General features: G+C 52.7%; 1 protein-coding gene across 9 annotated transcripts; it reads left to right on the forward strand.

Annotated features, from left to right (window-relative positions):
- Positions 1-19: 19 nt before the first annotated feature.
- On the forward strand, positions 20-26,356 carry KLC4 (kinesin light chain 4). 9 transcript variants are annotated; one of them, XM_030448304.1, is made up of 16 exons: positions 20-124; positions 10,772-11,030; positions 11,215-11,445; positions 11,823-11,901; positions 11,991-12,216; positions 12,549-12,636; positions 13,017-13,118; positions 13,425-13,598; positions 13,757-13,856; positions 14,357-14,409; positions 17,186-17,253; positions 17,335-17,443; positions 18,218-18,364; positions 24,976-25,100; positions 25,205-25,262; positions 25,718-26,356. In XM_030448304.1, exons 2-16 carry the CDS (start codon positions 10,782-10,784, stop codon positions 25,805-25,807), a joined length of 1,899 nt encoding a protein of 632 aa, XP_030304164.1. In that variant the 5' UTR covers positions 20-124; positions 10,772-10,781; the 3' UTR covers positions 25,808-26,356. The 9 variants fall into 9 exon arrangements, with proteins under 9 accessions (XP_030304164.1, XP_030304167.1, XP_030304168.1 ...); XM_030448307.1 differs by having other exon boundaries at positions 18,218-18,337; XM_030448306.1 differs by lacking the exon at positions 20-124 and adding an exon at positions 454-732.
- The last annotated feature ends 80 nt before the right edge of the window (positions 26,357-26,436 follow it).

Genomic DNA, 26,436 nt, shown 5'->3' on the forward strand with positions numbered 1-26,436 from the left:
AGCCGCTGCGGGGGGAGGGGTGGGGGCGGTGCCGGGTCGGTTCCCGCCCCGCCCAGCTCGGACTGCGACCGGGACGGTGATCGTGCTGCGGCGGCGGCAGCCATCGAGACCTCACGCTGAGCAGGTTAGACGGGTGGGGTTGGCCGAGTGACCGCCTGCTGCACGGGGCCCGCGAGGTAGGTGCCCACCCGCCCGTCCGCGGAGGACACGGACACGGCCCCGACCCCGGCTTGGCAAGCTGGCGGGGGGAGGGGACGCGCCGGGACTGCGCGGCCTCCCGGGGGCGGTGCCCCACCGCAAGCGGCCGGAGCGGAGCGGGGCCCTTGCGGGAAGAGCCCGTCGCGGGGCTGGCCCCTATGGCCGGCCATGGCTCACCGTCGGGGGGAGCGGGAGTGGGAGGGGGCAGCGTCCGGGTCGGCATCGTCATGCCACCGGTACCGGCGGGCCGCCGTAGCGTTTCCTGTCGGGACGCGCTCCCGCCTGCTGGGCAAGGTCGGCGATACGGGCGGTATCCTGCGGACTTAAGAGCCGGCGGGGTGTGCCCTGTAGCCGGCCGGATCCAGTGCCCCTCCGGAAACCAGGGCGAGCCCCGGGCTCGGGGGCCCCGCCGCCTCCTGCCCTCCTCAGGCTTCCCTGGTCCTCGGGCTTCCGTGCCTTCGGCTTTGCCTCGCTGCCTCTGCTCTTGTCTGCCCCGTGGGTACGGCTGGCAGAGACCGGGAGCCCCCGAGGGAGGTGTGTGTTTATGACAACAGTGGCACAGCCTGAAGTCCCAGTCATGGCTGTTTCCAGGGTGCTGTGGACACAGACCGCAGGATTCACTGCTCTATAATTAGGCAGTGTCTTCACTGCCAGGAGTGGCTCTCAGTGTAAGATAAATAATACGTGTTTGCACGCCCACTGTTTAACTCATGATTTTTTTTTTTAATTTATTTATTTATTTATTTTATCATGCTGTTACTGTGTGTAGCTCATAGCTGGCCAGGTTTGCCCTCCATAACTAGAGAAGGTAAGGGAGGGCACTAAGAGGCTTCAGTGAAAAAGTGTGTGTTATGAGATGAAGCAAGAGAGAAGCCTGCGTGTTAACGTGGCTGGGCTCCCTACTGGGATACCTGAAGCCCTTCCCCTTCTGGATTTCTTCGGAATCCTGATGAAACACTGGCTTGGGCAGGTGGAGGTAGATATGGCCAGCATGCCTCCAGAGGCACATGAAACGTTGTTGAGAGCACTGAGAAGGTTGCATGTTACCATGGATGGAATGGCTGTAGCAGCAATCCGCTGGCTATGGTGCGTGCTGTGATGCTGTGGCATTTGTCCTCTCCCTGTGGAAAGCATCTACAGATCAAACGAAGGCTTCTGTGCAGTGCCTGGCCCAGCTCTGCACTGCACAGTGCTGACGCATTAGGACTCCCAGCGATCTTGTCCCCGCATCTGCCCATTGCTCTGGGCGCAGTGATAGCGGTCGCACAGCGGGAGGGCTCTCTGCAGCCCCACCTGCTTGACCTTAGGGGCAAACAAGTGGGGACAGAGGTGAGGATGGTACCATACAGGACATAAAACCTTTTTAGCTGCAAGATGGAGTCTAGAATAGCAAATCTATATGGGTGTCGGGCAGGGGTGACTTGGGCCGTCTGAGCAGCAGCCTGATGGTGGGGCAGAGCCCCTTGGGCAGCGTGTGGCGACAGCCTGGGGGTTCTGCGCTGCTCCTCCGTCGCCGAGGAGGGAGGCCTGGTCTTGGTGTGCGTGGCACTCGCTGCGCTCCCAGGAGAGCGTCAGACCGTCCTGTTTCTGGAGCCCGGCTGCATCTCCTCCCCTCCCCCTGCTGCAGTGTGGTTGGCTGCCGAGCGCCGGGTGCCTGCGCTTCTGCTGGAACCGGGGGCCAGCAGATGCCGTAGGAGCCGTGCATCGCTGCGGCCGCTTCTCTGCGGCGCTGGGGCCTCCGGGAGTGCCACCGCGGGACAAGCCGCTGCAGGCAGCCAGGTACCGCTCCTCTGCGGTGCGGGGTGGGGGAGGATTCCCAAAGGGTGACTAGAACGGGCAGGGTGCCCGGCCGCCTTGTAACAAAGGACCGCTTTGAAATGCGGTTTCGGGCGGAGCTGGTGGAAGCTTCTCTCCCTGGGAAACTTGAGTTAGCCAGGTGGGCACGGAATTTCTTCGTGGTGATACCGAGGAGGGATGGAGGGGTTTCTCTGGCTTGCTTGTCCCAAGGATACGCAGCGGGCGTGCCTTCTGCTTCCAGACAAAGCCGGAGAAACGATGACGGAGGCAGGTCCGAGCATACAGCAATGGCTCACAAACTTTCAGAGCCTTGTTTCTCCCTCCAACCCTACTCCCATTAATAACTGCTCACTAAGCTGCTCCAAAGCGGAGATGAACCCCACCAAAGGTGGGGGGGGGGGGTATGTGGGCGACGACCACAATTGCTGGTAAGCTTATGGGAGGGAGAAGATGCAGCGGGGAGGGACTGTCTGAAGAAGGGCTGGGGAATGGCGTTGCAGCAGAATGCTCTGATCAGGCAGCCGGGAAAAATTTGCACAATGGGGGGAAACAGGGGCATATTACCAGCAACCACAGGCTTCCCTGTGTCTTGCAGAGCTAGCATCTGGCACTCTCTTGCAGCTCCATGTTAAGGTCTCCTCTAGTGCCCTTGGTCACCTGTCTTCAGTGACAGCTTGGAGACATGGAAAGCCACTCGCCTCTGTGTGAGGTGGAGGGTGGTGTTTAGCACACATTGGGTCAAAGATCTGGCCAGCTCAGAGGGTAAATAAACATGGCTGAGCTTTGCTGTAATTGGCAGAAGGAGCAGGAAGCTCACATTAACTCATCTGCTGTTTTGGGGGAATGGTTTATGTAGGAACAACAGCATTAAAGCCAAATACCTAAATGGCTCTCAGGGCACAAAGGATATAGGGCAAGATTTTGATCTTGGCAGAGTTGCTGGAGAAAGGTTTCATTTGCTTGAATAAGCCATATAACTCCTTAGAGATGGTCAGGAGAGACAGAGATAAAACAGAACTGTTGCTTATTATGCAGGCAGAGATTTTTCTCTATTAATTTGGCTGCCTTGATACAGTTTACAAGACCCATTTCCTTCTGGAAATAATTGGCTTGCAGTCAGATGGTGTTTGCAGCTGTCCCATGTACACGAGTGGAGGGATTGTGGGCACTTCAGATGTCTCCAGATCATACAGAGTGGCTTCAGGGGACTTGCTGGTCCCAGCTGCATCCTGACCATCTTCTGTACTCCTGAGGTGCATCCAGTGCATAGCTGTCATGTTACAGATGCCTGCAGACACAGTGGCTCCTGGGAATTATTCTGCCTGCTTTAATACTACTTCATGCTGTCAGGGCAAGGTAATAGCTCTCAGTCTTTACAGAGCAAGACTCCCAATCAGATTCTGAAGCTAGGAAGAGATGCTTTTCCTGGCTATATTCCAGCTCTTGTCTCCGCTAGCCCGGGAACAGTTTTTAATGGTGTTCTACTGTAGTCCCAAGCACACCAGATACAGAATGGTTTGTGAGCTGCTGCAGACATGAGCAACAGTTTAAAAACAAGGTCTTACCAGCTGATCTGGAGGCATTAGCACAATCTTACTGGTGAGAGTGGTGAAGACTGCTGTTCTTGTTCCAATGGCCTCTGAAAGGTGTATGTTTCCCCCGCCAGCTGGGGTTATAGACTGCATGAACTGCAGTAAGGAACAAGATGGCTTTCTGTTAACAGCATGTGTGCTGGTTTGGGGTGGGCTTTTTTTAATTGGTTGGTTGTTTGTTTGGTTTTTTTAACCCTTTTATCTTCGGTGTCTGAATTCTTTGATTACTAATGAATAGAAGACAGACCTTTCTGGCCTTGAAAGGAATGAGTGATCTGGTAGAAAGACAACCAGACCATCTCCTCTGTATTCCTCAGCACACATCCTTATTGTAACACAGGACTTGCTTGCTGTGGTCAGTTAGAACAAACCCTAGTTGCTTTTGATTTGCCATTTCCAGCTGTGGGCTGGAAAGTGAATGGGAAACTCCCAGGTCCTTTCTGTACTGATATGAAAGTGAGTCACAGTGGTCGAGTCCCTGTAAAGCCATCTTACCACCATCTTACCCTAGGTTCCAGGAAGGTTATGCTATGGTTTGTTTTCTCTTAGAGACTGTAGGTGGTAGGGAGCTGCAGCTTCTGGGGCAGTGAGGAGTGTTTAATTACCAAAGGGAAGGAACATGAAAAGAGTCTCCTATCTCCCTTGCTAGAGAGCCCTTCCACTTGAGCTGCAAATCTAGTTCCTTAGTCCTAGTTAAAAGCCCATGGTTCTCTTGCAGTCTGCTGGTTAGCACAGACTTTTCCAACACAGGCCTGCAGATATCTTGAAAAACCCCTGGAGCTTCACACTCAGTTAGAGCTGGCATGTGTCAGCTGCTGCTGCTGAAAGAAGCAATCCTGGCCTTGATCCCTGTCCAGCGGATAGAGAGGGCTGGGCTGTTTCCAGCAGCACAGTTAACTTGTACTGAGTTACATCTGACTCTAAAGCTTGGGGAAGCTGGTTGGGTGAAGCCTTTCTGGGCTTGGAGATTGGCATTAAAAACATGCAAGTGGGTGCCTGGACGCTAAGGAGAGTCTTGTTGTTTGGGCATGGGAGAATGTGGGTGAGACAGCTTCTTGTTTCCACTCCCTGCTCTGCTGCTGGAGGTGGATTGCGTTGCCTCTCTTGATCTGGGACAGAGGGACCATGTCCCCATGAGACCTGGTTGAAAGGAGGCATGTGCTTTGTTCTTTTCCTCTGGATTTAGGGTCGGTTCCTAGTGCTGTGATGCCTGACCCGTTTTTCCTGAAGTGCCATTCAGCAAAAGCAAGTGTAATAAGGAGTTTATCTAAGGAATTCGGATGAGGATTTTTTAAATTTCTTTTTTCCTTCCCACATGAGGATGTTTAAGTCATTGGACAAGGGGTCTGAAGAGCTTGTGGCATTTTTGTTTTGGGAGGTACTCTAACCCTTGACTAGAGATAGATACTTGATTATATACCTGTTTTGAGTGAGAGGATGGACCAGAGAACTCAAAAAGACCTCTAGGCATTTCTACCAAATAATACAAAATCCAGACTCTCTTATTATTGCACCTTTTTGGCTTTGGGATTGCGGCTCAGACTTATGCTGGTTATCAGTTCCCAGGATGCTGACTTACGACTGATCTATTTGTGTGTTCCTACTGGTCTAAAGGGAGCATGAGATGTACCAGGCATTTCTAGCAGCAGTAACAAGCATCACAGGGCACCATTCCTGTTTTGTGCCTCACTTGAACCTCAGCCAACACATAACCCAGGATGGACCCATCTAGGAGTCCAGTATTTACCTTCTGACTTCTGGTCTTATTCAAGCCATAATTCTTAATGTTACCCTGAAGCTGACTCTGTCATTTGCAAATCTCTGTCATCTGTTTCTGCATTTGCAAAACATCATTTTCTTGCCTTTGTTTCTAAATCCTTAACACATGTGTGTGCAGCGGTTCTTAGCTGTGAAGTTCATGAGCACCATACAGACATGATTATATTCCTTGTTTTATCTATATTGGAGCAGCTCAGGAAGTACTGTCAGATGTGCAGCTCAGCAGCTGGTTGCAGCCTTGGCACTCTTTTTTTTGTTGCTTTTATTTTATTTTTCGGCGTCCGAGGTATTAGGTCCAGGTTTTGTTGCAGTAGCCCTTAGGAGTGGAAACTCGGTTGTTAGTGGTGATTCACTTCTAGCTTTGTTGGAGGTCAATCAGTCTTTCCAGAGACCCTTTATTCTGTCGCTTCACAGTAATGAGCTGGCAGAGGTCCAAGAGGAGTGGGGGAAGGGGAAAGGGGGAGCCCTCTGTGCTTTTATCAAGTTGGTTTGCTTCCCAAATATTTAATCTTGATGTTTTTCTAGGTAGCAAAAGTGTGTCACACAGCATGAGATTGGGATTATTATGAAACTGAGACTTTAAATGCTGTGTTTCCATTTATAAATACTACCATTGCTATCTGTCCCTCAAACATGGTTACTTGTTTTTGCTGTGGGTCACTTAGGCTTTTCCGTAGGAAGCCTTTTTCTAGAATCCAATGGCTTTTCTGCAACTACCATATCCTTAGATTACTTTCTCCTATAGAAGAGTCTGCTACTAAAAATCTGTGCCCGCTTCTATACAGAAAGTGCTGGCAGGCCATCTACAGTTTGAAGGAAGCTACAATTATTGTCTTGACTGGATCAGTTGTGCACGTGTGACAGTGCCCTGTGTCTCACATTTACTTGGTCCAGGGATGTGTGGGGAGACAGTGCAGTGAACTGAATTTGTCAGGGCATGCTTAAATGTGAAGTCTTTGTCCTACTGTATTTGACTTCTGATTTTCTTGGTGTTTTTTTTTTTTTTTTTCCCCCCCCTCTCCTCTCTAGTTTTCTAGCACTTAGCATCATAATTTAGAGTTTAAGATTCACTTGGACCCATTTAGTCTGGCATTTATTCTGTTGTGGCAGCTGTTGTGGGTTTAGCATATACGCAGAGAAGCTTCCAGATCTTTCCTTGTAAAGCCCTCACATATGGGAGCAGTTTTCAGAGGCAGAAAAAGTGGGCTGCTGAAATTGCTGATGCTCAGTGATTTCCCGGCTATGCACTTGAATACATGAGGAAGGTTTCTGCCAGGCAAGATGTGCTAACTGGTGGATTCCTGGCTGATTGCTGCAACTGCCACAAAGCTCACTGCACGCATGTTCCTTTCCTATCATCCTGCAGCAGTCCTCCAAATGGGAGCAGGGGAGAGGAGGTGAGGATGGGTGTTGCTGGAACGCCGGGCTGTTAGAGCAGCTCACTGTAAGTAAGGAACACATGCCAAATAGAGCAGAAACTTGCTGGTGGAGACCTGGGCCGTGATACCTGCAGAGCCCTGAGGAATGCAGCAGGATAAAGTAGGAGCTGGGCACTCCAGCTCCTGAGGAGCTTGTTGGAAAAAAACATTATTTCTACTCCAGTCTGAGTCTCCCCCTGCCAAAGGCAAATAATGGTGTCTCCCCTCCTCTCTGCAGGATCCGCTGAGGCGAAGCTCATTTTCTGCCTGGATAAAGGACACTCGGTGCCCTTTACTGAACATGTGGGAATACTAAGGGTGCTTATACAGCAGCATCAGCCTGCCTGACCTCGGTGTAGGTTGCCATAGTGCATGTTTCCTCTCTGGAGGTCTGGGTGCTGAGTGTAGACTTGCCAGGACTGAGGAGGCTCTGTAGGAAAGAATTATCACTTTGGAGGGGTAATAATCCATCTCCCACCAGTGTTTGTTGGTTTTCTTTGCTGTGCAAAAGGCAGCACTTTTTAAGTGACTTCTTTGTGGTCTTCTTTTTTCTTTCTTGTTGGTACTTGGAAGTGAACAGCCTGATTTTGCACCCTGTGTCCATCCTGGGCAAGCCTCTATCCACTCTTGAACACTGGAAGCATGTTGGTGCCTAGCAGAGCTATGCTTCTACCCTGTCATCCTAGGAGAGAAAGACTGGAGTTGTGTAGAGGTGTTAGCTCAGACAGCGAGAGAAGCCTGTAGTGGTATGTCTTGAGGATCTGAGGATAAAGTTGCAGGGTAGGAAGACTGAGGAAGACTGATGTGCTGTGGGTCAGAACACTGTGATTATTTTCCCTTCTCAAGTCTGAAATCTTTACAGTTCTGAAAATCAAGCTGGTCATGGTAATTGTGAAATACTCTGAGCTTTTTCTGCTGGAAGGGTTGAAGAAAGGGTTTTGCTAGAGTAGAGGCACTGGTGGTTTAACACATAGCTCAGTGATTTCTCAGTTGAGGAGTAGTTCTGTGCACAGTAGAATTAATGAGGCTGATTTTCTATGGATCTGGGTCTTGTCTGTTATCTAGCAAGGTGCAAGCTCGGATGGCTTTTGAATCATGATCTGTAACATGTTCTTCTTCCCAGTGTGTTTGTATTGTACTTTCCAAAGATGGCAGCAAGATCTCTGGGTGTAAGTAATGCTGATATGAAAACTCAGCATTTCACAGTTGGCCCAGTACACAGAGGGGCAGAGGAAGATGCACTTGTGCTACATAACTGTGTGAGCTTTATGAGAGAGCTATAGTTTGGCATTTGGTTTTTGTTTTTGTTTTGTTTTATGCTGGGTTTGTTTTATGAAGCTGCTTCTGGGGATCTCCTGATGTTCCAAGAATTGCCTGTGCTCTGGAGGACTCTCACTTCCTGATTTCTCTGTTTCTGTGTCTGGGACATTTTTATGGGCTGTTTCACCCTTTAGCAGTTGTCACCTTGGCTTCTGTGGAAGCAGGTAGGTGTGTGTCTGAGCTTTCCTGGGAGGTTGTCTGGACCCATTTCAGAGCAGGACAGCAGTACTTTGCCAGATGTGGCAGCACGAGCATCCTTTTGGTTGCCAGCCTCTTTCTCTGGAGCTGGGGATCATTGCATCTCTTTTCCTGAACCATGCTCACCTGAAGAAATCTGCTGAAGGTGGGGCTTTCCTTGTTGTTTTTAGCACTTGGTCACTCCCCTAGGTATGTTATAAAGTTGGGGAAAAGAATAACCAGGGGAATTATGGACCAGAATGCATAGCTGCGAGTTCATGGAGAATCAGTTTAGAAGACAGGATATGAGTAGCAGCAAACTCTAAACAGACCTATTCTTTCATTTGAAACAGAAGTATATGTCCTCTGTCATTATCTTAGTGATGGTTTCGATGACATTCTTGTTATATGGTCTTTAGAGGAAAGTGAGAAATATCACAGTCCAGATGAGACTTCTCAGTATAAAATGCATGATGCATTGGGTAACCATGTAAAGCATGGCATATATCCAGAAGTGAAGGATACATGATGTATGGCTCCATATTGGTGCTGATGCTGGGTTGTGAAATTAATGTGAAGTCAGCACTGTGACTCTTGGGTTGGTGGGGGAGGACTTGGCTTTTACTCAAAGGTATGAACAGGAAACCAGTCTTCAAAAGACATGAACATTTTTTTCTGCCCTGCTGAGGTTCAGTAGTGAGGTCTCTGCTGCGTGTCAAGAGTTTACTGTCCTTTCCTGTGAGATGAATGTGCATTAGCGGAACAGAAACAAAAAAGGAGCTGAGAGAAGAGCTCAGGTATATAATACAACTCATGGAATTTCTGGAGGAGTGAAGCTAAAAAGGAGGAAAGGAGTGGGTATAATGAGGTGTGTGTATACTTACAGCAATTGTTGCAGCACTGCTCACCGTCTTCACCATCAGTGCTGCAGTGAGGAAGAACCTGGACTCCTCCGTTGCTCAAAGCCCACTCTTAGGTGGGGATAGTGGTAGCTGAGCTGGGGTATTGATTACCCTGAGCCCCCCTGGTCAGAGTGCTCAGCTGGGGAGGAGAGGAGCCCTGCCTAAACGAGGAGCTCTTCTCTCTATGTTCCTTTACCTAGGGCAGCATTTCTGCTTGCTCAGTAAACCAGGCGCAAGGCTGCTGCCAAACAAAGAGCTTAAATCACACAGAGGTAGGTCTTGCAAGAGGACAAAGACAAATTCGTGGGTACCTCTTGTGCTAACTCCTCCTGCAGAGTGCTTGGGCAGTTGGCCAGTTTCCTGCCAGCAGGGCCGTGGATGCTCCGGTTGCAGTGCCTCCTGCCAGCCCCGGGCGGGCAGGAGGGGCAGCTGAGCTGGGTTGGGCAGGGCAGGGCAGGCAGGAGGGTGCTTGTCTGCTCAGGGCATCGCAGCCAGCAGGAGGCTGGCTGCGGAGTGAGCCGAAGAGAGGTGGGTGGTGTCTGTCTTTCCTGGCTGAGTAATGTGAAGAGGCTGCTGGAATGGCCCACAGGAGGGAGAGTGGAGGGGGAGGGTGGTGGTGGTGGTGGGCTCAGAGATGATTGAGTTGGTGGAGCAGCCAGGGTAGTGGCAACCCTGCTGTAAGGGGTCTTGCCAGCTTCTGATGTCTTCTAGCCTCTGGCCTGCCATGTTTCCCTCAGCTCCTGGATTTTCTATGTAGGGATCTTGCAGCCATGCTGACATTGTGGACTGTAAGAGTTGGTGTTCCTGTGCTTTGGTATGGTAGCTTTGGTATGTTGGGTGGAACAGGGCAGGGAAGGATATGGAATCCTTATGTGATGGAATCCTTTACATGACTGAATCCTTGAGAAGGCAGAAGGGCAAAAGAAGCTGGAAAAGCTGTTAATGTTTCAAGCTGACACCCACACAAGGGTTACAGCAAATGCTACAGTTACACTAGTGTAAGTAAGCTTTCCCACACAGGCTGAATCAGTTCCTGATGGTGGTGTTACGTCCCTTGTCACCAAAATGGCCGTTCTGTGCTGGGGCTCAGATTGTCAGGGTGTACTCTTCTGATCTTCTGAATTTTTTTCACTTTCTGTTCCCTTTCTTCTGCAGTTGGAAGAGGTGTTGAGCTCTGGCAGCCTCCTTGTATCAGTGGTCTGTGGGCAGGAGATGCACTCATCACCATCCCAGCTGCCAACTGCAAATCTCTTCTCTTAAACAGAATCTAAATCAGCTTTCCTTGCTGCTGGGAGTGTGGGGGTGTTGGAGGTCAGCACTTATTCCAGCCTTTTTGTCTGCTGTCCACGTGTGCCACCCTGCACTGGTTGCCAGCACTTTGTGCCACAAAAGTGGAGACACATTCCCTGACAGGTGCCTGCTGCCAAAGGGAGAGGGGAAGATGAAGGGGAAGGTCTTAGTGTGGGCTACCTGTTCAACACTCACTGCTTGAAGGAGGCTGTGACACTTGTGGCTGATTGCAGCTCCCTGAAACAGCACTGAAGCACTAAGCTTTTGTCTCTCTCTTTCTCTCTGTGTATGGCTGCAGGAGCAGGACTATGTCCACCATGGTGTATCCAAGGGAGGAGAAACTGGACAAGCTGAGCCAAGAGGAAATAATTTCCAACACCAAGCTGGTGATGCAAGGGCTGGAGGCACTCAAGAATGAACACAACTCCATCCTACACAGCTTGCTGGAGACAATCAAGTGCTTGAAGAAAGATGAAGAAGCCAATCTTGTGCATGAGAAATCCAACCTGCTCCGCAAGTCAGTGGAGATGATTGAACTGGGGCTTGGAGAAGCTCAGGTGAGAGTGGTGGGTGCACCCTTAGCTTTCACCCAAGACAGAGAGGGGAAGGCAGGCACGGGATCATTTCCCATAAGCTGCAGAGTCAGCAAGGGGCTGAGTGTAGAAGGCCAGCATGACCTTGGGGGTGGGCATGTGAGGGAGATAAACAGTGTGATCATTACTGACTGGGACTCTTGACAAGGTGATGATGGCATTGTCCAACCATCTGAATGCTGTGGAGTCAGAGAAGCAGAAGCTGCGCGCTCAAGTGCGGAGACTGTGCCAGGAGAACCAGTGGCTGCGTGATGAGCTTGCCAACACCCAACAAAAGCTGCAGCGCAGTGAACAAACCGTGGCTCAGCTGGAGGAGGAGAAGAAACACCTTGAGTTCATGAACCAGCTGAAGAAGTATGATGAGGATGTATCACCTTCGGTATGCCCTTGTCCTGTCCACCAGCCATCTTTGGTGATGGGAGAAGTTGGACTCAGCGGGAGTGCCTAGGTGTGATAGGATTGCCCTGGATTTTGCCCCTTCCCAGCTACTATGCACCCAAATGCCTGTAACTAAAGGGAGCCTGCATGGGGCAGGGTGTCTGGAAGAACATGGAGTAGCATGCCAGATTGTGCTGGGGAAATTGGGCTTTATTAGTTTTGTTGGATGGTGGGAAGATAAGATGGTGGCAGAGACAACAGGGGAACCTGAGGGTGTTGGGTGGGCTGCAGTGGGGAGGAGGGGTTGGCAGCTGACTCAGCCCAGTCTGCTGCTGTCTCCTGTGAGTACCAATAGTATTGTGATTACCATCCTCTCAGGAGGAGAAGGAGGGCGACTCTGCCAAGGACTCTCTGGATGATCTGTTCCCAAATGAGGAGGAAGAGCATGGTCCTGGATGTAAGTGTTTGCTCATGCATGGTTGCTGTCTGGCTGTGTTCAAGCCTGCTGTGCCAACTGTTTCCCTGTTTATTCCTCTGTGCTTGCAGTGCCCCACCAACACAGCAGTGCAGTGGCAGCTGCCCAGCAGGGAGGCTACGAGATTCCTGCACGCTTGCGCACCCTCCACAACCTTGTCATCCAGTATGCCTCACAGGGACGATACGAGGTGGCAGTACCACTATGCAAGCAGGCTCTGGAGGACCTGGAGAAGACATCAGGCCATGATCACCCTGATGTGGCCACCATGCTCAATATCCTGGCACTAGTATACAGGTGAGTGTGGCAGGGGGGGCAGGACTGGGCCAGGAGAGATTTCTACCTCTCTGAAGTTCCCAGCACAGCACATTCTGGTTACAGGGAGCTCCCCCAGCTTCTAGTAGTTTGCTTTTCAATGAGGTTTTGGCACAGATGATGAGGTATTTTGATTGCCATACTCCCTGATAGAGTTTTATCCTTTGTTAGGGACTGGCAAAGGTAAGGAGGAACAGAGAAATGAAAGGGCTTGTGGGGTCTGGATCTGTGTGGAAGGAGTACTGTTCACAGTTCCGCTTGCCATTGGCTGTGGTGTCCAAATCCTGAATAACTGATTTGGCTTTGCACTGCAGGGATCAGAATAAATACAAAGAGGCAGCACACCTCTTGAATGATGCTCTCTCCATCCGTGAGAAGACTCTGGGCAAAGACCACCCAGCGGTGAGTGTCTGCCTCCTCTTTCAGTCGCTTCCTTTGACCTGTGGATGCTGCTGGGGGTAGAATGGTGCCCTTATGGTGTGTCTGCTGCCAGACTGCCAAGGACAGCAGTGTGCTCTGAGACATGAAACATGCTGCTCACATGCTGTGGGGCTCTGTTTCACTGTGTCAGTATTTCCTGCTGTCTTGTTTAGCTTGACATATCAGGTGTTGTCTTCTGGATCCTACAGTGTAGGCAGGGTAGCTGCCTGCCTCTGGATCTCCTCTTCAGAAGCAGCTGTGTTGCAGGCATGAGGGAAATGGGACTGGTACTGCTCCTTGCACCCTTTGTCTGGTCCCACTGGATTCAGCTTGGTTTCATGGAGAAGCTTATGTCTCTGCAGGTGGCAGCAACTTTGAACAATCTGGCTGTTCTCTACGGCAAGAGGGGGAAGTACAAAGAAGCAGAGCCACTCTGTAAGCGAGCCCTGGAGATCCGTGAGAAGGTAGTGGTCTTTATGCTCTCTTTCCTTCCAGCTCTCCCTGGGGGTTTTCCCTCACTGCACCTGGGAGATCCAGGACTTATCGTGTCTCTGTAGTTGCTGCTTCTGCTTTTCCTGTGTGTGCAGACTTGGAGAGGCCTGCCAGGAGGTGGAAGCTGGGTTTTCTCCTGTTTACCTCCCTAGTCCTTGGCTTCTGTATGACATAGGCATGTCCTGGAGGGACTACAGTGTCTACTAACTCCAGGAGTCCACTGCAGTCTCTAAATGTTGACTTTCTGTTACTTTTCTTCTTTTGTTTTTTTTACCCAGGTCCTAGGCAAAGACCATCCTGATGTGGCCAAGCAGCTGAACAATCTAGCCCTGCTGTGCCAGAACCAGGGCAAGTATGATGAGGTAGAGTACTATTACTGCCGAGCCCTGGAGATCTATGAGAGCTGCCTGGGTCCTGATGACCCCAACGTGGCCAAGACCAAGAACAACCTGGTGAGACTCTGGGAAAAGGCCACATAGGGATGGGGAGTGGTGCCATGGGAGAGCTGAGCCTTGCTGGGTGCTTGAAGAAGCAGAGAGAGAGATGCAAGAAGGAGGAAGAGTTAATTTTGTGTTGCCCTTTGAAGCTTGAGCTGTTTGCTTTGTTGCAGGCCTCCTGTTACCTGAAACAAGGCAAATACAAAGATGCAGAGGTGCTGTATAAGGAGATCCTCACCCGTGCTCACGTGAAGGAGTTTGGCTCTGTGGATGGTTTGTATAACAGAAGCTGTTGAGGCTAGGGAAGGGTAAGCAGATTTGTCTCCTGGCTCTCAGCCTATGCTTGGCTGGTTCTGGCATCCCTCTGGCAAAGGGATGGGATGCTTTGCAGGCCTCTGCTTCAGGCAGCTCTTGAGAAACTGCCATTCTAGTGTGTTATGCTGTTCCACCTCTTCTGTCAGAAGGGGTCTTGGAGAGCTACAGCTGTCATCTTTACTGAATTGGGAACAGCTAACTTTACTGAGTTGGGATAAAAGAGGGAATAGCAAGTGGCACAGTCAGTTCTAGGCATGCAAAGAAGGTTCTCCAGTACACCTTTCACAGGTATTCTCCCATGGGAGGACTTGTTCTGGAAGCCTTGTCACTTCCCTCTGGTGAGCTGCTTGTTTTGGGGACAGAGTGCTGGACTGTGCAGGAGGCAGAGCCCCAGGGGAAGTGGCAGAGCAACAGGAGGTCATGGTGAGTGGAGGTGTCTTGCATTTTTTCCCACACAGATGAACACAAGCCAATATGGATGCACGCGGAGGAGAGAGAGGAGATGAGCAAGGTGGGTCTAAGCTGGTGGTGCTGCCTGTTTATAGCAGCAAGAGCACTGGGAGGGGAAGGAGATCCAGGGGCTTTGGTGCTCTCTTATAACAGCCAGACCCTCCTTCCTGCAGTCTGAAGAGCTGCTGTGGTCACTGATGAGGTCCAGGAGGGGTCTGGAGAGGGGGGGAGAGCATGGCTGCTCTTTGGGCCAGCAGGGAGGGAAGGGCCATCAGAGAGCTTGATGCTTTCCCTGGGGCAGGGAGTTGTTCAGCCCCTCAGCCATGGCTGCATGCTCTCTCTCTTTGCTTTAGTGATCCCTCTAGGGCATGCAGATGATGGAAGATGGCGGATGGCAGAGGGTTGTGCTGCAGAGCCTTGGCACTCTGTTCCAAAGAGCTGCTAGTACCCAGAGCACAGCCTGTTTCTGAAGCAGCCCTAAGGCTGCCTGGGGAAAAATGGAGGTCAAGAAGAAACTGCTGCCGTCACCTTGCTTAGGAAATGGAGCCAAACCCGAAAACAATCTCTGCACAGACTGGGTCCTAGCTTTTCTATGTTCTATCTGTCCTCTGGAAGAGGATAGACATGGCTTGTGCTTGCCTTGGACTAGGCTGAGAGGCAAAGAAGCTGCCAGTCTTGTTGCCCAGGCCCTTCTCTGTGCTCAGCTGACAAAGGTCTCAGAGCCCTGTCTCTGATTTTTCCAAGTCAAAAATCTCACCTGCATTTTGGCAGATGGGTGAAACAGCAAAATGAAGGGCTCTGGTCTAGTCCTCTGAATGCATTGGGAGCAAATTTTGTCTCTTTCCCTTTCTTTTGCCTTCAGAGCAAGCCTCATCCCTGTGTGAGCTCAGACAGCAGGCTGGCAGCTTAGTGACCTACCAGTCCCATCCTGTGAGTCCTAAGGACAGGGCACTACCAGCTACCTCCTACCAGCACACTGTGTCTCCCACAGAACAGCTCCGTGCCATCCCCAGCACAGGGCAGTGTTCAGCTCCACATTACCCTGCTCCAGTTGCAAAGAAATTACACTTGCTGCAGCACAGTTCCATGCAGGAGAAATTAAAGCTGGAGGAGAGACCTGACTCCTCTTGCCCCTCTGGGATTTGGATCCTTCTGCTGGTATCTTAGGAGAATGAGGAGGTCAGAAGTAGATGTAGTGTGGAGCTGTGCTTTAGGTAATACAGGCTCTGATACAGGGTTAGAGAACAGGCTCAGGGACCTACAGTTGGAGCAAGATTCTTTTTACAGCCCGGGACAAGGGCTGAGCGCCTTTCCCTGCATCTGGGCCCTCTCGTCCCCCAGGGCAGCTGTACCCATGTCCCAGGGCGTGGCATGGTTGTCATGGCTTTCCTGCCCAGGCAGCAGAAACCATAGACCTGCTGTTCTGCTGGCCCAGGGGCTGGGGCTGCTGTGCTCTGCTTTGTGCTGTGTTTCCATGTCTCCTATTAAAAAACATCAAACCCCTTTTGCAGAGCTTCACTTCTTTTTTCCTTCACCCCTCTTTCCCTTGGCTCTCAGTGGCAGCAGGAGGAGGCCACCTTGTGCCAGAACCAGTGCCTTGGGCACATCTGGCACCCCTGGCCTGAGAGGCTCTTTCTGCCCCAGAGTATTCGATGCCTTTTGGCTTGAGTTCAGCCACCCTTTTAGAACTGCCTCCATCCAAGCCTCAGAGATATTTTGAGTCTTGAGCTCTCCTGTCCCCGAGGCCTGCCCAAGGCTCTGACACCAGGAAACCCTCATGTGACTATGGCTCAGGGAGGCTCCCAGCACATGGGGTAAAGGTCTGATAAGTCCTGTGGAGCTGAGTAAGAAAAATGGCCCCTGTAAGGACAATTTTCTTATGACCTGAGGCCCTTGTCAGAGGGAAGCTCCTGTTGGGGAGCAACAAAGGTGTGTATCTGCTGTACCTGCTTGGCGAGAGCAGCCCTGCAGGGCAGGGGGCTGAGCTGTGGTGCTTCCAGCCCAGCCCATGTGTCTTGTGGGTTCAGAACCAGGGGCATGGCACAGCCCCAAGTGCTTGCCCTGTACCAGGGTGCACAGTGTGTGGGAAGGTGGCCCTGCCCCTGCAGCAGTGGCTATACACAGCCTGTAGATGCTGTGGTCCCTACTGACCAGCAGATAGTAGAGTGAATTGTCCTGGCCCTAGATCTTTCTCCTTGAGCATCCAGCTCTGCTCTCTTTCCTGTTGCTCTGGCCAACAGCTTCCTTGCTCCTGGCTGAGGCAGGGCCAGCCACCCAGCTTTGGAGTAAAAGGGCTGGGCATGGTCAGGAAAGAGAGCTATTTGAGCTGAGCTGCTGTGGGGCAGGCCTGACCTTTCAGGCATATGACTTGGATGTTCATTCCTTCGCTAGCCATGCTTGGGGGTTTCAGTGCCCATGCTGCCTGGTGTGCCTAAAAGGTTTTAGTTGGTTGGGATTTTGGTTGTTGTTTTGTTTTGTTTGTCGCCCTTTTGAATGTTGAGAGGAGTGGAGTGTCATGTCTTTCAGAGTATTGTAAGGGTGGGCGGTGTTGTCCCTGCTGTCTTTGGTACCATGGAAGTTGCAAGGAGATACGATTGTCTACCTTGCTGAGGTGGCAACATCACTTCTATTTGTAACCCCAGTCTGTTGCAACAAATGAACTTTCCCTCCAGGAACCTGCTGGGCTTCATCACTGCATTTGCATGTTGTGTTTCCAAAGGGTGGGCTGGTATGGGGGTGCAGCCTGGGGCCAAACCCTGGCATCCAGTGAGAGAGCACAAGCCAGAGAACAGTAGCGGGCACTTGGCTAACAGCTCTCATCTCTCCTCACCCTGTAGAGCAAGCACAGAGATGGTGCTCCCTACGCTGAGTATGGTGGCTGGTACAAGGCTTGTAAGGTCAGCAGGTAAGAGGTGGTTTGTGGGCAGCTGTGGGCTCTGGAGGGAGTGGCTCCAGGGCTCCTTCTCACTCCCATCTGTTACTACAGCCCAACTGTGAACACTACTCTGAGGAACCTGGGTGCACTGTACCGACGTCAGGGCAAGCTGGAGGCAGCTGAGACCTTGGAGGAATGTGCAGTTCGTTCTCGGCGGCAGGTAACCTGGGAAGGACCTTCTCGGATGGAGGGGGCATCCTGGGGTTTGGGGTGGGAGGTCATGGCACAGCACTTAGCTTGGGGTGTGATGAGGGACTTTCTTTGTTCTTGCAGACTTTGATATCCTTGGTTTACATTCCCATGACACCAGAGCACTTTGGTGGTTGGAGTTTCATTTGTGCACATGTACAAGTGTGGGGTTGTGCATGTGCCTGCATGCATGGGTGGAGCAGATGTTTACGTGTGGGGAAGCAGATGTGGCTCTTTGAGTGCAGAAGTACTGCATCTGGTTAAGGGCAGGTTACTGTGCTTTGTTATATACTGAGGAGATCTGCATTCACTGGGATGTTTTCTTCCCACTCATTTTTCTGTCCAGGGAACACACTAGGGATTTCTTAGAGTTCCTGTCACCCTAAACTCCTCTCAAATCCTCAAATAATAAAGCAGGTTCTGTAACCAGCTAGCACAAAGACCAAAGGGTATCAGAAATCTTCACACACAAAAAAGTGAAGAAAGAAGTTGTCAGTTTTGGGGTAGCAAGCCCTTGTTCCCTGGGGTGCTTTGTGGCTCAGTGGGAGGCTGACTGAGCTGGGAACCCACACAAGGGCTGCTAAATTCAAGATGACATTTTGCTCCCTCATTCTTGTTCTGGAGAGTTTTGGTTGGGGCCAAGAGAAGGGGACAGGAACAAGCACAGTGATGGCAGAGCAGATCCCAAGAGGGAAAGAACGCAGAAGGGTAAAACATGGTGCTTCCTTAACCTTTCTGTTTGCAGGGCATTGACCCAATCAACCAGACGAAGGTGGTAGAGATCCTGAAGGAGGGTGATGGCACAGAGAGACGTCGGAGCCTGGGGGGCGTCAAGTACGAGAATGCCACAGACGGTAGCGAGGAAGTGAGTATGGGCGTGGAATGGAGCGGGGTAAGTACAAGACACCATCAAGAATGGCCTCAGCTGGCTACCAGAGGGAAGGGACAGTCTGACTCAGGGCTGTGCCCACGTGGCCTGTTGTGGCATCCTTGTCTATCTCCATTCGTTCCCCTGCACACCTCCTTCCCCTCTTTCTTGGCACAGGCCAGTCAGCCTGCAAAGGTGTGTGTCTGGGCCTGCCTTCTGGTGTATGGGCCAGATATCCCCAGCTGAGCACTCCTGCTTCCAAGGGGCTGCCAGGCCCTTGGCAATGCACAGCATGAGCTGGTCTGCCCTTAATCTTAACCTTGCAACCTTATTAACATTTCTTCTTGCTGTTCCTCCCCTCTTGAGGCCCTGGCTGAGAGCATCAGCCCTTTCTCAGGCCCAGTCAACCACTGTCAGCAGCTTCACTGTCTGTCCCACACTGCGCCACAAGTGATGTTGGGGAGGGTTGTGTATGTGCCTGGTGTGTCTGTGACTGAGTGACTGCAGGGCACAGGAGTAGTCTGCAGCCTTTGCTGTCCCCCTCTTCCTGGTCTTGTGCTCTCTGGGCTCTGGCCCAGCAGAGATGGTAAGAGGTCTTTGCAGGATGCCAGACTGGTCTGACCTGACCAGTGGTGGCAGAAGAGGTTAGTTTTAGCTGAGGCACAGACAGGGCAACCTGAGCCTGTCTAGGCTTGCTCTGAGACTGTGGGTCGCTTTGGTCACTAGTGTTGATTTTGGAGGAAGGTAGCAGTCCAGGTCTGCGACAGGTGCCTTTTGTCTTCTGCAAGAAGAAGGGAGAAGAGAAGGAAGTGAGCATGGTGCTGGCAGGTGCTTGGCTCGAGGACTTCTAGAGCTGTTAATGCTTACTACTGCTCCTGCAAACTCTACTTGAGAGCATAGTCTAGTTGAGTACCTAAGCAATGTACACTGAGCACACAGAGTCCTTTGCTTCCCCCTCACATCTGCTGTCACTAACCCTTCCCTACCTGCCTTGGCTCCATCCCACCCGCATGAGCTCCCTCCCTTCCTCCTGCCTCCTTTCTCTCCCTTGTTGCCATGACAGCCTCTCAAGACCCAAGCCTGAAGCCTGCTGGCTCTCTTGATTGTGGATTGTACCCCAGAGGTGGCTGGAGGGGATCTGGGTTGCAGAGCTTCTAGGGAAACCTGCTAGATGCAGGCTACCCACTGTCCCAACTCTTGGCATCAGGAGTGAAGAGGGTCCTGGCCCCAGCAAGGGACCAATCCTGGGTCCTTGTAATCCCCATGAGTAGAGGGGCTAGATGAGCAGAGAGAGGGCTGTAGGTCTGGATTAGGATCACCTTATCCCTGTTCTGGCTGGTGTCTCTCTGCAGTACCTCATGGCTGTGGTTGGTATTGGGTGATCAGTTTGCACTGGTGATGGTCTGGGAGATCTTCCTGATGGTTTCTGAGCTGATCATCCCAAGGCAAGCATGCGATGCCACCCTATCGCCCAGCCTGATGCAGACAGACAAGGGGGATATGACCCTCCTCCAGGGGCTTTGGCAGGTGTTCCCAGGCCTCGCCAGCTGTTAGATGGAGGGTCTGAGGATTAGCCCAGCACCCTGGGGAACAAGGCTGCTGCTGCCACCACCTGATGTGTGGTGCCTTTTCCAGCCTGCTGGACACATTCCCAGCCTCCTCTCTACAGCCAGTGGCCTAGCAATGAGCTGCAACAACCCCAAAAAGAAGGCTGAGGAAGCTCCCACTGCTCCTGTCTATCATGACCAGTTGTTCCCTGTGCTGGTCTGGAGGCCTCAGGGCAGTCTCTGCTGCCATCCCTTAGCTGCCAGGGGCAGCTCTGGAAGCACGCCAGGGCCTGGACTCTGGCGCCAGAGTCTGGGCCATGAGGGCAGGGATGGCACCAGCTCAGGGGTGCTAAGGCCTTGGCAAGCACCCTATGGGTGCACGAGGCCCAGGAGCAGGGACCCATCAGAACAGGAGGCTCAAGCTGTTCCCCCTGAGCTCACTGTTCCTGCCTGCCGGCTGGAGCACACCCGCAGGGATGTAAGAGCATTGTGTCAGCCTCACAAGACTCTTTCCCTGCCCCAGACGTGGCCCGGTGTCTCTGCATGCAGCCTGGGCCCTGCCCCACCTGCTCCCTGGGTGACCTACAACCTCACGGCCTTGTAAATTGTCTCTCTCTCCTCTCTGTGCACTAGGCTTAAATGCCTCCCGAGACTCCCTCTTTCCCCTCCACCGCAATCATCTGGATGTTTGTGTTGTATCTTCTGACTTTTCCTCCACACCATCCCTCCTTCCTCGGCAAGACCTCCACGCCAGTCCCCCAACCCTCCTGGTGCACGAGGGCACCGCAACGCCAGCAGAGGAGCGAGTGCCTGGCCCCATGGCCCAGCTCCAGTCCCGTGGCCAGCAAGAGCAGGAAGAATCTGCGAGGAGCTTCCCACTCCCCCCAGGCCAGGGTGACGGGACACCGTCCCCTGGCATGCCCCTACCCCTCCAGCCTTCCCTTGCCATAGCCCTGGGGATGGGACCAGGCCTGCAGGAGATTGTCTGAAGAATCTCCAGGCATGCCGACTCCTCCATCATTATACATCCTCAACCCTCCTAGCTTGTTCCTTCCATCTCTGCAGAGGCCAGGACAGAGGCATGAAGATGAGTTGGGACAGAGAGGCCTGGCCTTGGCAGGGCTGTCTTATGCCCAGTTGCTTTCTTCCCTGTAGGCTTGGCTGATGTTAGTGCCCTGTAGCAAACCTGCGCTGGCCATTGGTAAGCTGGGCTCTCCCTACAGCACCGGGCAGTCCCTGTCTTGCTATCCTTCTCCCCGCTGAGCTCTGCATCCCAGGGGCAGCATGTGGGTCTTTCTGCACAGGGATGTAGGGTGCCTATAGCTACTGTACATCCAAGGTGAGGTGAGGGGGTGACAGGCGAAGGCCACACATGGAACAGGGACCTGCCAGGACAAGCATGTTTGGTTGCAGCCTCCTGACCTGATTCTGTAGCCGAGTTCCTCACCTGATGGCATTAAGGGGTGAATCATCTCCTTGTTGCTCCGAGGTCCCCAGGTGTGGCTGCTGAGAGAAGAAGAGGCAGGACTGAAGCTGTTCACTATTCTTCGGAGGCAGAGGAAGGGTGGGAGGAAAGCAGAAATTCTGGCTAGGCTCCAGCCTATTAGAAGTGGCGGAGATAGGGAATGGAACAGAGTGGTTGGGAGAAAAAGGAGGTGCAAAGAAGGATGCAAGGAAAGGTAGAGCTGGAACTTAGGATGCTCAGAGCATGTAGGAGCAGATGAGATGGTTGGAGGGAGGTTTCCATAGGAGAAGAGGGCAGGTTGCTCATGGAGGAGGATAGTTCTTGAACACAGGACCTGGCTTGCTAGGCATGCTCCCTGGGGCTGTGACCCAGTGCCTGGCTGTCTCTAGCCAAATACATGGGAAATCTATAACCCTGTCTATCACTGCTAAGGAGACAGTGGCACGTGTGTAATGGGCTTAGTGCCTCTGATGCGACTCCAGGCCTGCACAGGGTCTGCTGCTGTCATTCACGGCTGGCAAAGGGGATGGTGTTTCTCAGGGCCAGACCACCATTGTCTTGAACCTTGCACCTTCATCCCACCTCCTGGTAGAAGTGAACATTGCTGGCTTCCCTACATGGGAAGAGTGCTGGGAAGACTGCAGCCAGCAGGATAGAGGCCAGCGCAGGACACCCACATCCCCCACACCCCTGTTATTTATAGTTTCTCCTTTGTTAGTCATCTGGAAGGTTGTGATACTAAACGTGCTTGTGTCTGTTTGGGCCTGGCTTTCCTGTGGTGGTGCAGAGTCCTTGGGGCACATGGATCCTGCTCCCCTGGAAGCTTGTACTTACTGAAAGGATATTTGTGCTCAGGACTGTGGGGTGTGGAGCCCAGGGCTGAGTGGTCTAGGGCTGCACCTTCCCTGCCTCTCTCTCCCAGTACTGCTCAATGCTCCTGGAGAGTGGTGAGTCCCCAGTGCAGGGTGCATTCAGGCCTCAGTGCCACCTGCCCCCCATGGTTTGCCAAGTCCTGGACCCGGTGCTGTAACAACTGTACCTCTGATTAAAGGTAGACAGACCTGAACTGCTGCCCTGTGCTTCTTTCCATGTTCTGTAGGTCATCGTTGGTCAGCCCTGGAGTGGTGGGTGCAAATGTTGCTGGAGCAGGTGTGGGGTGCTTGTTGTCTGTGTGTGTGCAGGGGGGTGTGCTGCCCCCAGGGCACGGCTCCTAGACTGGGCACTGGAGAGACCCAGCTCCACTGTACTTTTCCCTGACCTCCAAACTGGGTTTGCTACTAACCTCAGCTTCCTAGCCATGGGTGGCAGGGTTGCCCTGGGGTCTCTGAGCTTTGGCCTTCCCCAGCAATTGTTCCCATTAGCCAGATAAATGCCCCGCTGCACGCTCAGTGCTGAGCTCCACATGCTGCCAATCCTACCCAAGTCCTTTGCCTCCATGAGGCAGGCAGGGTGGGAGCATGTAGTGGAGACAGAATCAGTGGTGTAGTTGTTTCTTTGAGCACTCTCATTCTGGTGAGTACAATGAGGTGGGGGCTCTGTGGTAAAACAAGCCCCATAAATGTTCTGGGTTAAAAATAACTGCAGAAAAAAGTGGGGAGAATGGGGTGGCTATTTTTAATCCAGCATGCAGCAGCATTTGGTTCTGGTGTTGGTCTGCAGTCATCCTGTACCGCTGCAGCTGGTGAAATGTGGCTCTATCCTCCAGACCTGACTGCAGGGCGTACTTTCTGGCTGGATCCTGCAGCCATGGTCCTGCTCCGCTGCCCCAGCTCTGTTTTCTTTCCCTGGTTCTTGTGCCCTATGAAAAACAAGAGTGCCTGGCATGGCAGTACCCTGCAGTGGTGACCCAGAGCAAATCTGATGGAGAGGCAAAAGGCATTCCTATCACCCCCCTCCCTGTCTTTGCTAGTGCTGCATGTTCCTTCTGGCCAGCTCATCCCAAAACTTGTCCAGAATGCTTGGTGCAGGGGTTGAATTGTTTGGCATGTTAATACTTTTGGTGCTCTCTTCATTCCTGTTGAGTAGGTCCCTTGTAGCAACAGCACATGGCTCCAGGATAGGAAAAACCCCTATCCTGATGAGAAACTGAAGAGTTTCAATGCATTTGGCTTATCCGAGAAGGGATGAGATAAACACAAGGAGAAAATCATGCTTGTAGGAATGTATTGGTCAGCTGTTGGAGAGAGGTCTGGGGCTGGATCACCTTTTAGTACCTGGAGAGAGGAGGTGTTGGAAAGTCCACAGGGGTCAGCGTAGGTGAGCGGCTGAAGGCAGAGACCCTGCTTTTGCAGAGCTGCATGGGCAGTCATGGGGCAATTGTTGCTGCCAGCTTGGGTCATGGAGCATTTTGTTCCTTTGGAGTGGTACAGAGGGGCTCCTGTGCATGTTTAAAAAGGAGCAAAGGGATTTTGCATTTGCCTCCTTCTTCTACTCTGATGTGCCAGGAGCCATCAGGACTAGGATGGACTGCTACCAGACCAGAGCAAAAATAACTGCACATCAGCAGTGGTGCCATAACGTTTTGTAATGAGCCTGCCTGGCCACAGGAAAAGAACTTGGTGCCATTATGTCCCTCTGGCATGAGATGGTATGGTGCTGGCAGCCTGTGTCTTGAATGCACGTGGAGCTAAATGCAGGAGGTGTGCCAGAGGAGCCTGTCAGAGGCTGAGACTTCTGGGGGAGTAAGTGGGAAGTAAGTGGCTGGTTAACCAGATTTAGGGATGGTTTTGGTTTCTTGAAAAAGCAGGAAGCTGTAAAGAAATCCTTTCGAAGTGCCATCCTGGGGCAGCTAGGTGGGGCCAGATGCAGCTAAAGATGGGAGGTCAAGCAGGGTGGGGCCTGCTTGGCCACAGTTTTGGTGCCAAATGAATGCATCTGAGATGGAGCTGGCTGAATTGTTCAGCAGGTTCAAAACTAATAGTCTCAAGGACATTAGAGGTGGGACACAAGGCTGTGTGTGCACGTGGACTGGTCTTGTCTGACAATGAGTGAGCCTGCAGACCTGGCATGCAGGACCAAGATATGCATCAGGATGAGAGCTGGATGAAGAGAAGGAGTAGCAATGGCATGGTGAGGAAGGGTAGAGGGAGGGGGAGGAAGAGGATAGTCTCCAGCCAGCAGCAAAAGAGGAGGGTGTTCTTGAAATGGATGTCCTGGCCTGACAAAGGTATCCCCAAGTTTGGGGCTCCAATCAGGTCTTGGTGCTTCCCTGGCCAGTGGACCCTCTTTGGTATCTGCTGCCTGAGCTGTTGCAGGTGATGGAGCTGTGCTGTATTTGAAGCAGAGTAGTGGGGATGCCAGTGCCATTTGTGCTGATAGCCCACTGCAGGCCAGCAGCCTGGCTTAGTGTTGGGCTGGTACTGGACATGAGGGAGGCTCAGTCTGGATGAGCTGAGCCATGGGTGGGGTTCCCCAGCTCCATGGTCATCATGTCCCATGGAGAACCAGGATGAGCCATGCTGTGAGTAGAAAGCCTGCTTTGGACCAGGAGATTTTAGCCCCTCAGTGCAAACAGGCAAAGAGGGTGTTTGGAGCCAAGCTCAGTCCTGGCCACTTGTCTGCAGCATGTCAGAGCCTGATTGGTGCCACTCAGCCATTGCCCTGGCTTGTGTCTCTGTGTCCAGGATGGCAGTGGCACCCTTCAGCGCAGCAGCTCCCTGGGGAAAATCCGGGATGTGATACGGAGAAGCAGTGAGATGTTGGTCAAGAAACTGCAGGGCAATGGTCCCCTGGAGCCCAGGAACACCAGGTAGGTGTGAAAACCAGGGTGGGTGAGGGGGCCCTGCTACCCTGGGGGCTAGGGTCGGACCAGGCATAGCAAGATGACTCCTGCTCTCCTCTGTTTTCTTGTAGCATGAAACGAGCTGCATCATTAAATTACCTGCACAAATCTAGTGATGCTTCATTTGAGGTAAGCACTGGGATGGATGGCAGGTCTGGTGCAGGAATGGGTGCTGGGGTAGGAGCTGTGGCCTGCAACAGAGATGGTGGAGGCCACAGCAGGCCATGCATATGGCACCTGAGACCCCACTGGATGTTATGAATTCTGTTGCTGTCAGGGCTGGAGCTATTCTGCCTTCCCAAGGGGTGGGCTGGGCCAGTTGTCCCCACCTGCATCCCCTGGGCAAGCTGTGCAGGCCCCCTTCCAAGATCATGGCTCCAAAACTGAAGGTGTCGCCTCCAACTAATTACTCCTTCCCTGCTTGAGCTCAGCAAACCTTCCGGCCATAAAACAGGAGCAGAGGTGGCACCTGACGTGGCTGATAATGGCACTGGGCTTGTAAACCGAGAAGTGCAGGAGGTGGGCTGGCAGCTTTGGGGTGTGGTTTGCAGGTACTGGTGGTCATGAGCATTGTATTTTTCCAGGGTACCCAAGGCCTCCGTGCGGAGAGCAGAGGCCTCAGCGCCAGCAGCATGGACCTGTCCTCTCACAGCTCCCTGCTCTCCTCCAATTGACCTGCCTGCAGGTGCCCCCCGCCTCTGGCCGCTCCGCTGCTGCTGCACCAACACAGCTTTGCGCTGCACTGGGCAGCACTCGACACCCTCCCTCCCACTTCAACTGCTCTGTTTTCCCCCATCACCGGCTCTTGTGCCACTCGACTGCCTGCCCAGCCTGAGGCCCCGGGGATCCCAGGGCCGCCGGGTGGCCCTAGCTAGTTTGGGAATCGCAGCCCGTACGCATGCTCCCCTGCTGCGCACACCCAGGGCCAGCAGCTTCGGTGGCAGCACGCTCGGCACCAGCCGCACACGCTAGCCAGGTAGAAATGCCGGTCCGGCGGTGGTGAGGAGGCCCCGGGGTGGGGGGGGATGCACCTCCGACCCGGGCAGCGGCGGCAGTGCCGCAGCCCACCCTACCCGGGGGCGAGGGAGGAGCGGGAGGCGCTGGGGAGCCTGAGCGGGGGGGGCGGCCGCGCGTTGATTCCCCACCCCATCCTCCCTCTTCCTCCTCCCAGCTGGTTGATTGCTGTACTTTATTTTATTAAATAAAATTGACTCTAGAACCGACGGCGGCTCCGAGCCTGCGGCGGGGCGGAGTTGGGGGGAGGGAGGGTGCGAGGCGGGAGGGATGCGGGTCTGCAGTAGAC

The sequence above is a fragment of the Calypte anna genome, chromosome 3 (assembly GCF_003957555.1).
Source record: "Calypte anna isolate BGI_N300 chromosome 3, bCalAnn1_v1.p, whole genome shotgun sequence".
Lineage (NCBI taxonomy): Eukaryota > Metazoa > Chordata > Aves > Apodiformes > Trochilidae > Calypte > Calypte anna.

Coding starts and splice junctions, on each gene's coding strand:
- KLC4 (XM_030448304.1), top strand. CDS start 10,782: ATGTCCACCATGGTGTATCCAAGGGAGGAGAAACTGGACAAGCTGAGC. Junction 14,410..17,185: donor AGAGAGAGGAGATGAGCAAG/GTGGGTCTAAGC, acceptor CTCACCCTGTAG/AGCAAGCACAGAGATGGTGC. Junction 25,263..25,717: donor CTAGTGATGCTTCATTTGAG/GTAAGCACTGGG, acceptor GTATTTTTCCAG/GGTACCCAAGGCCTCCGTGC.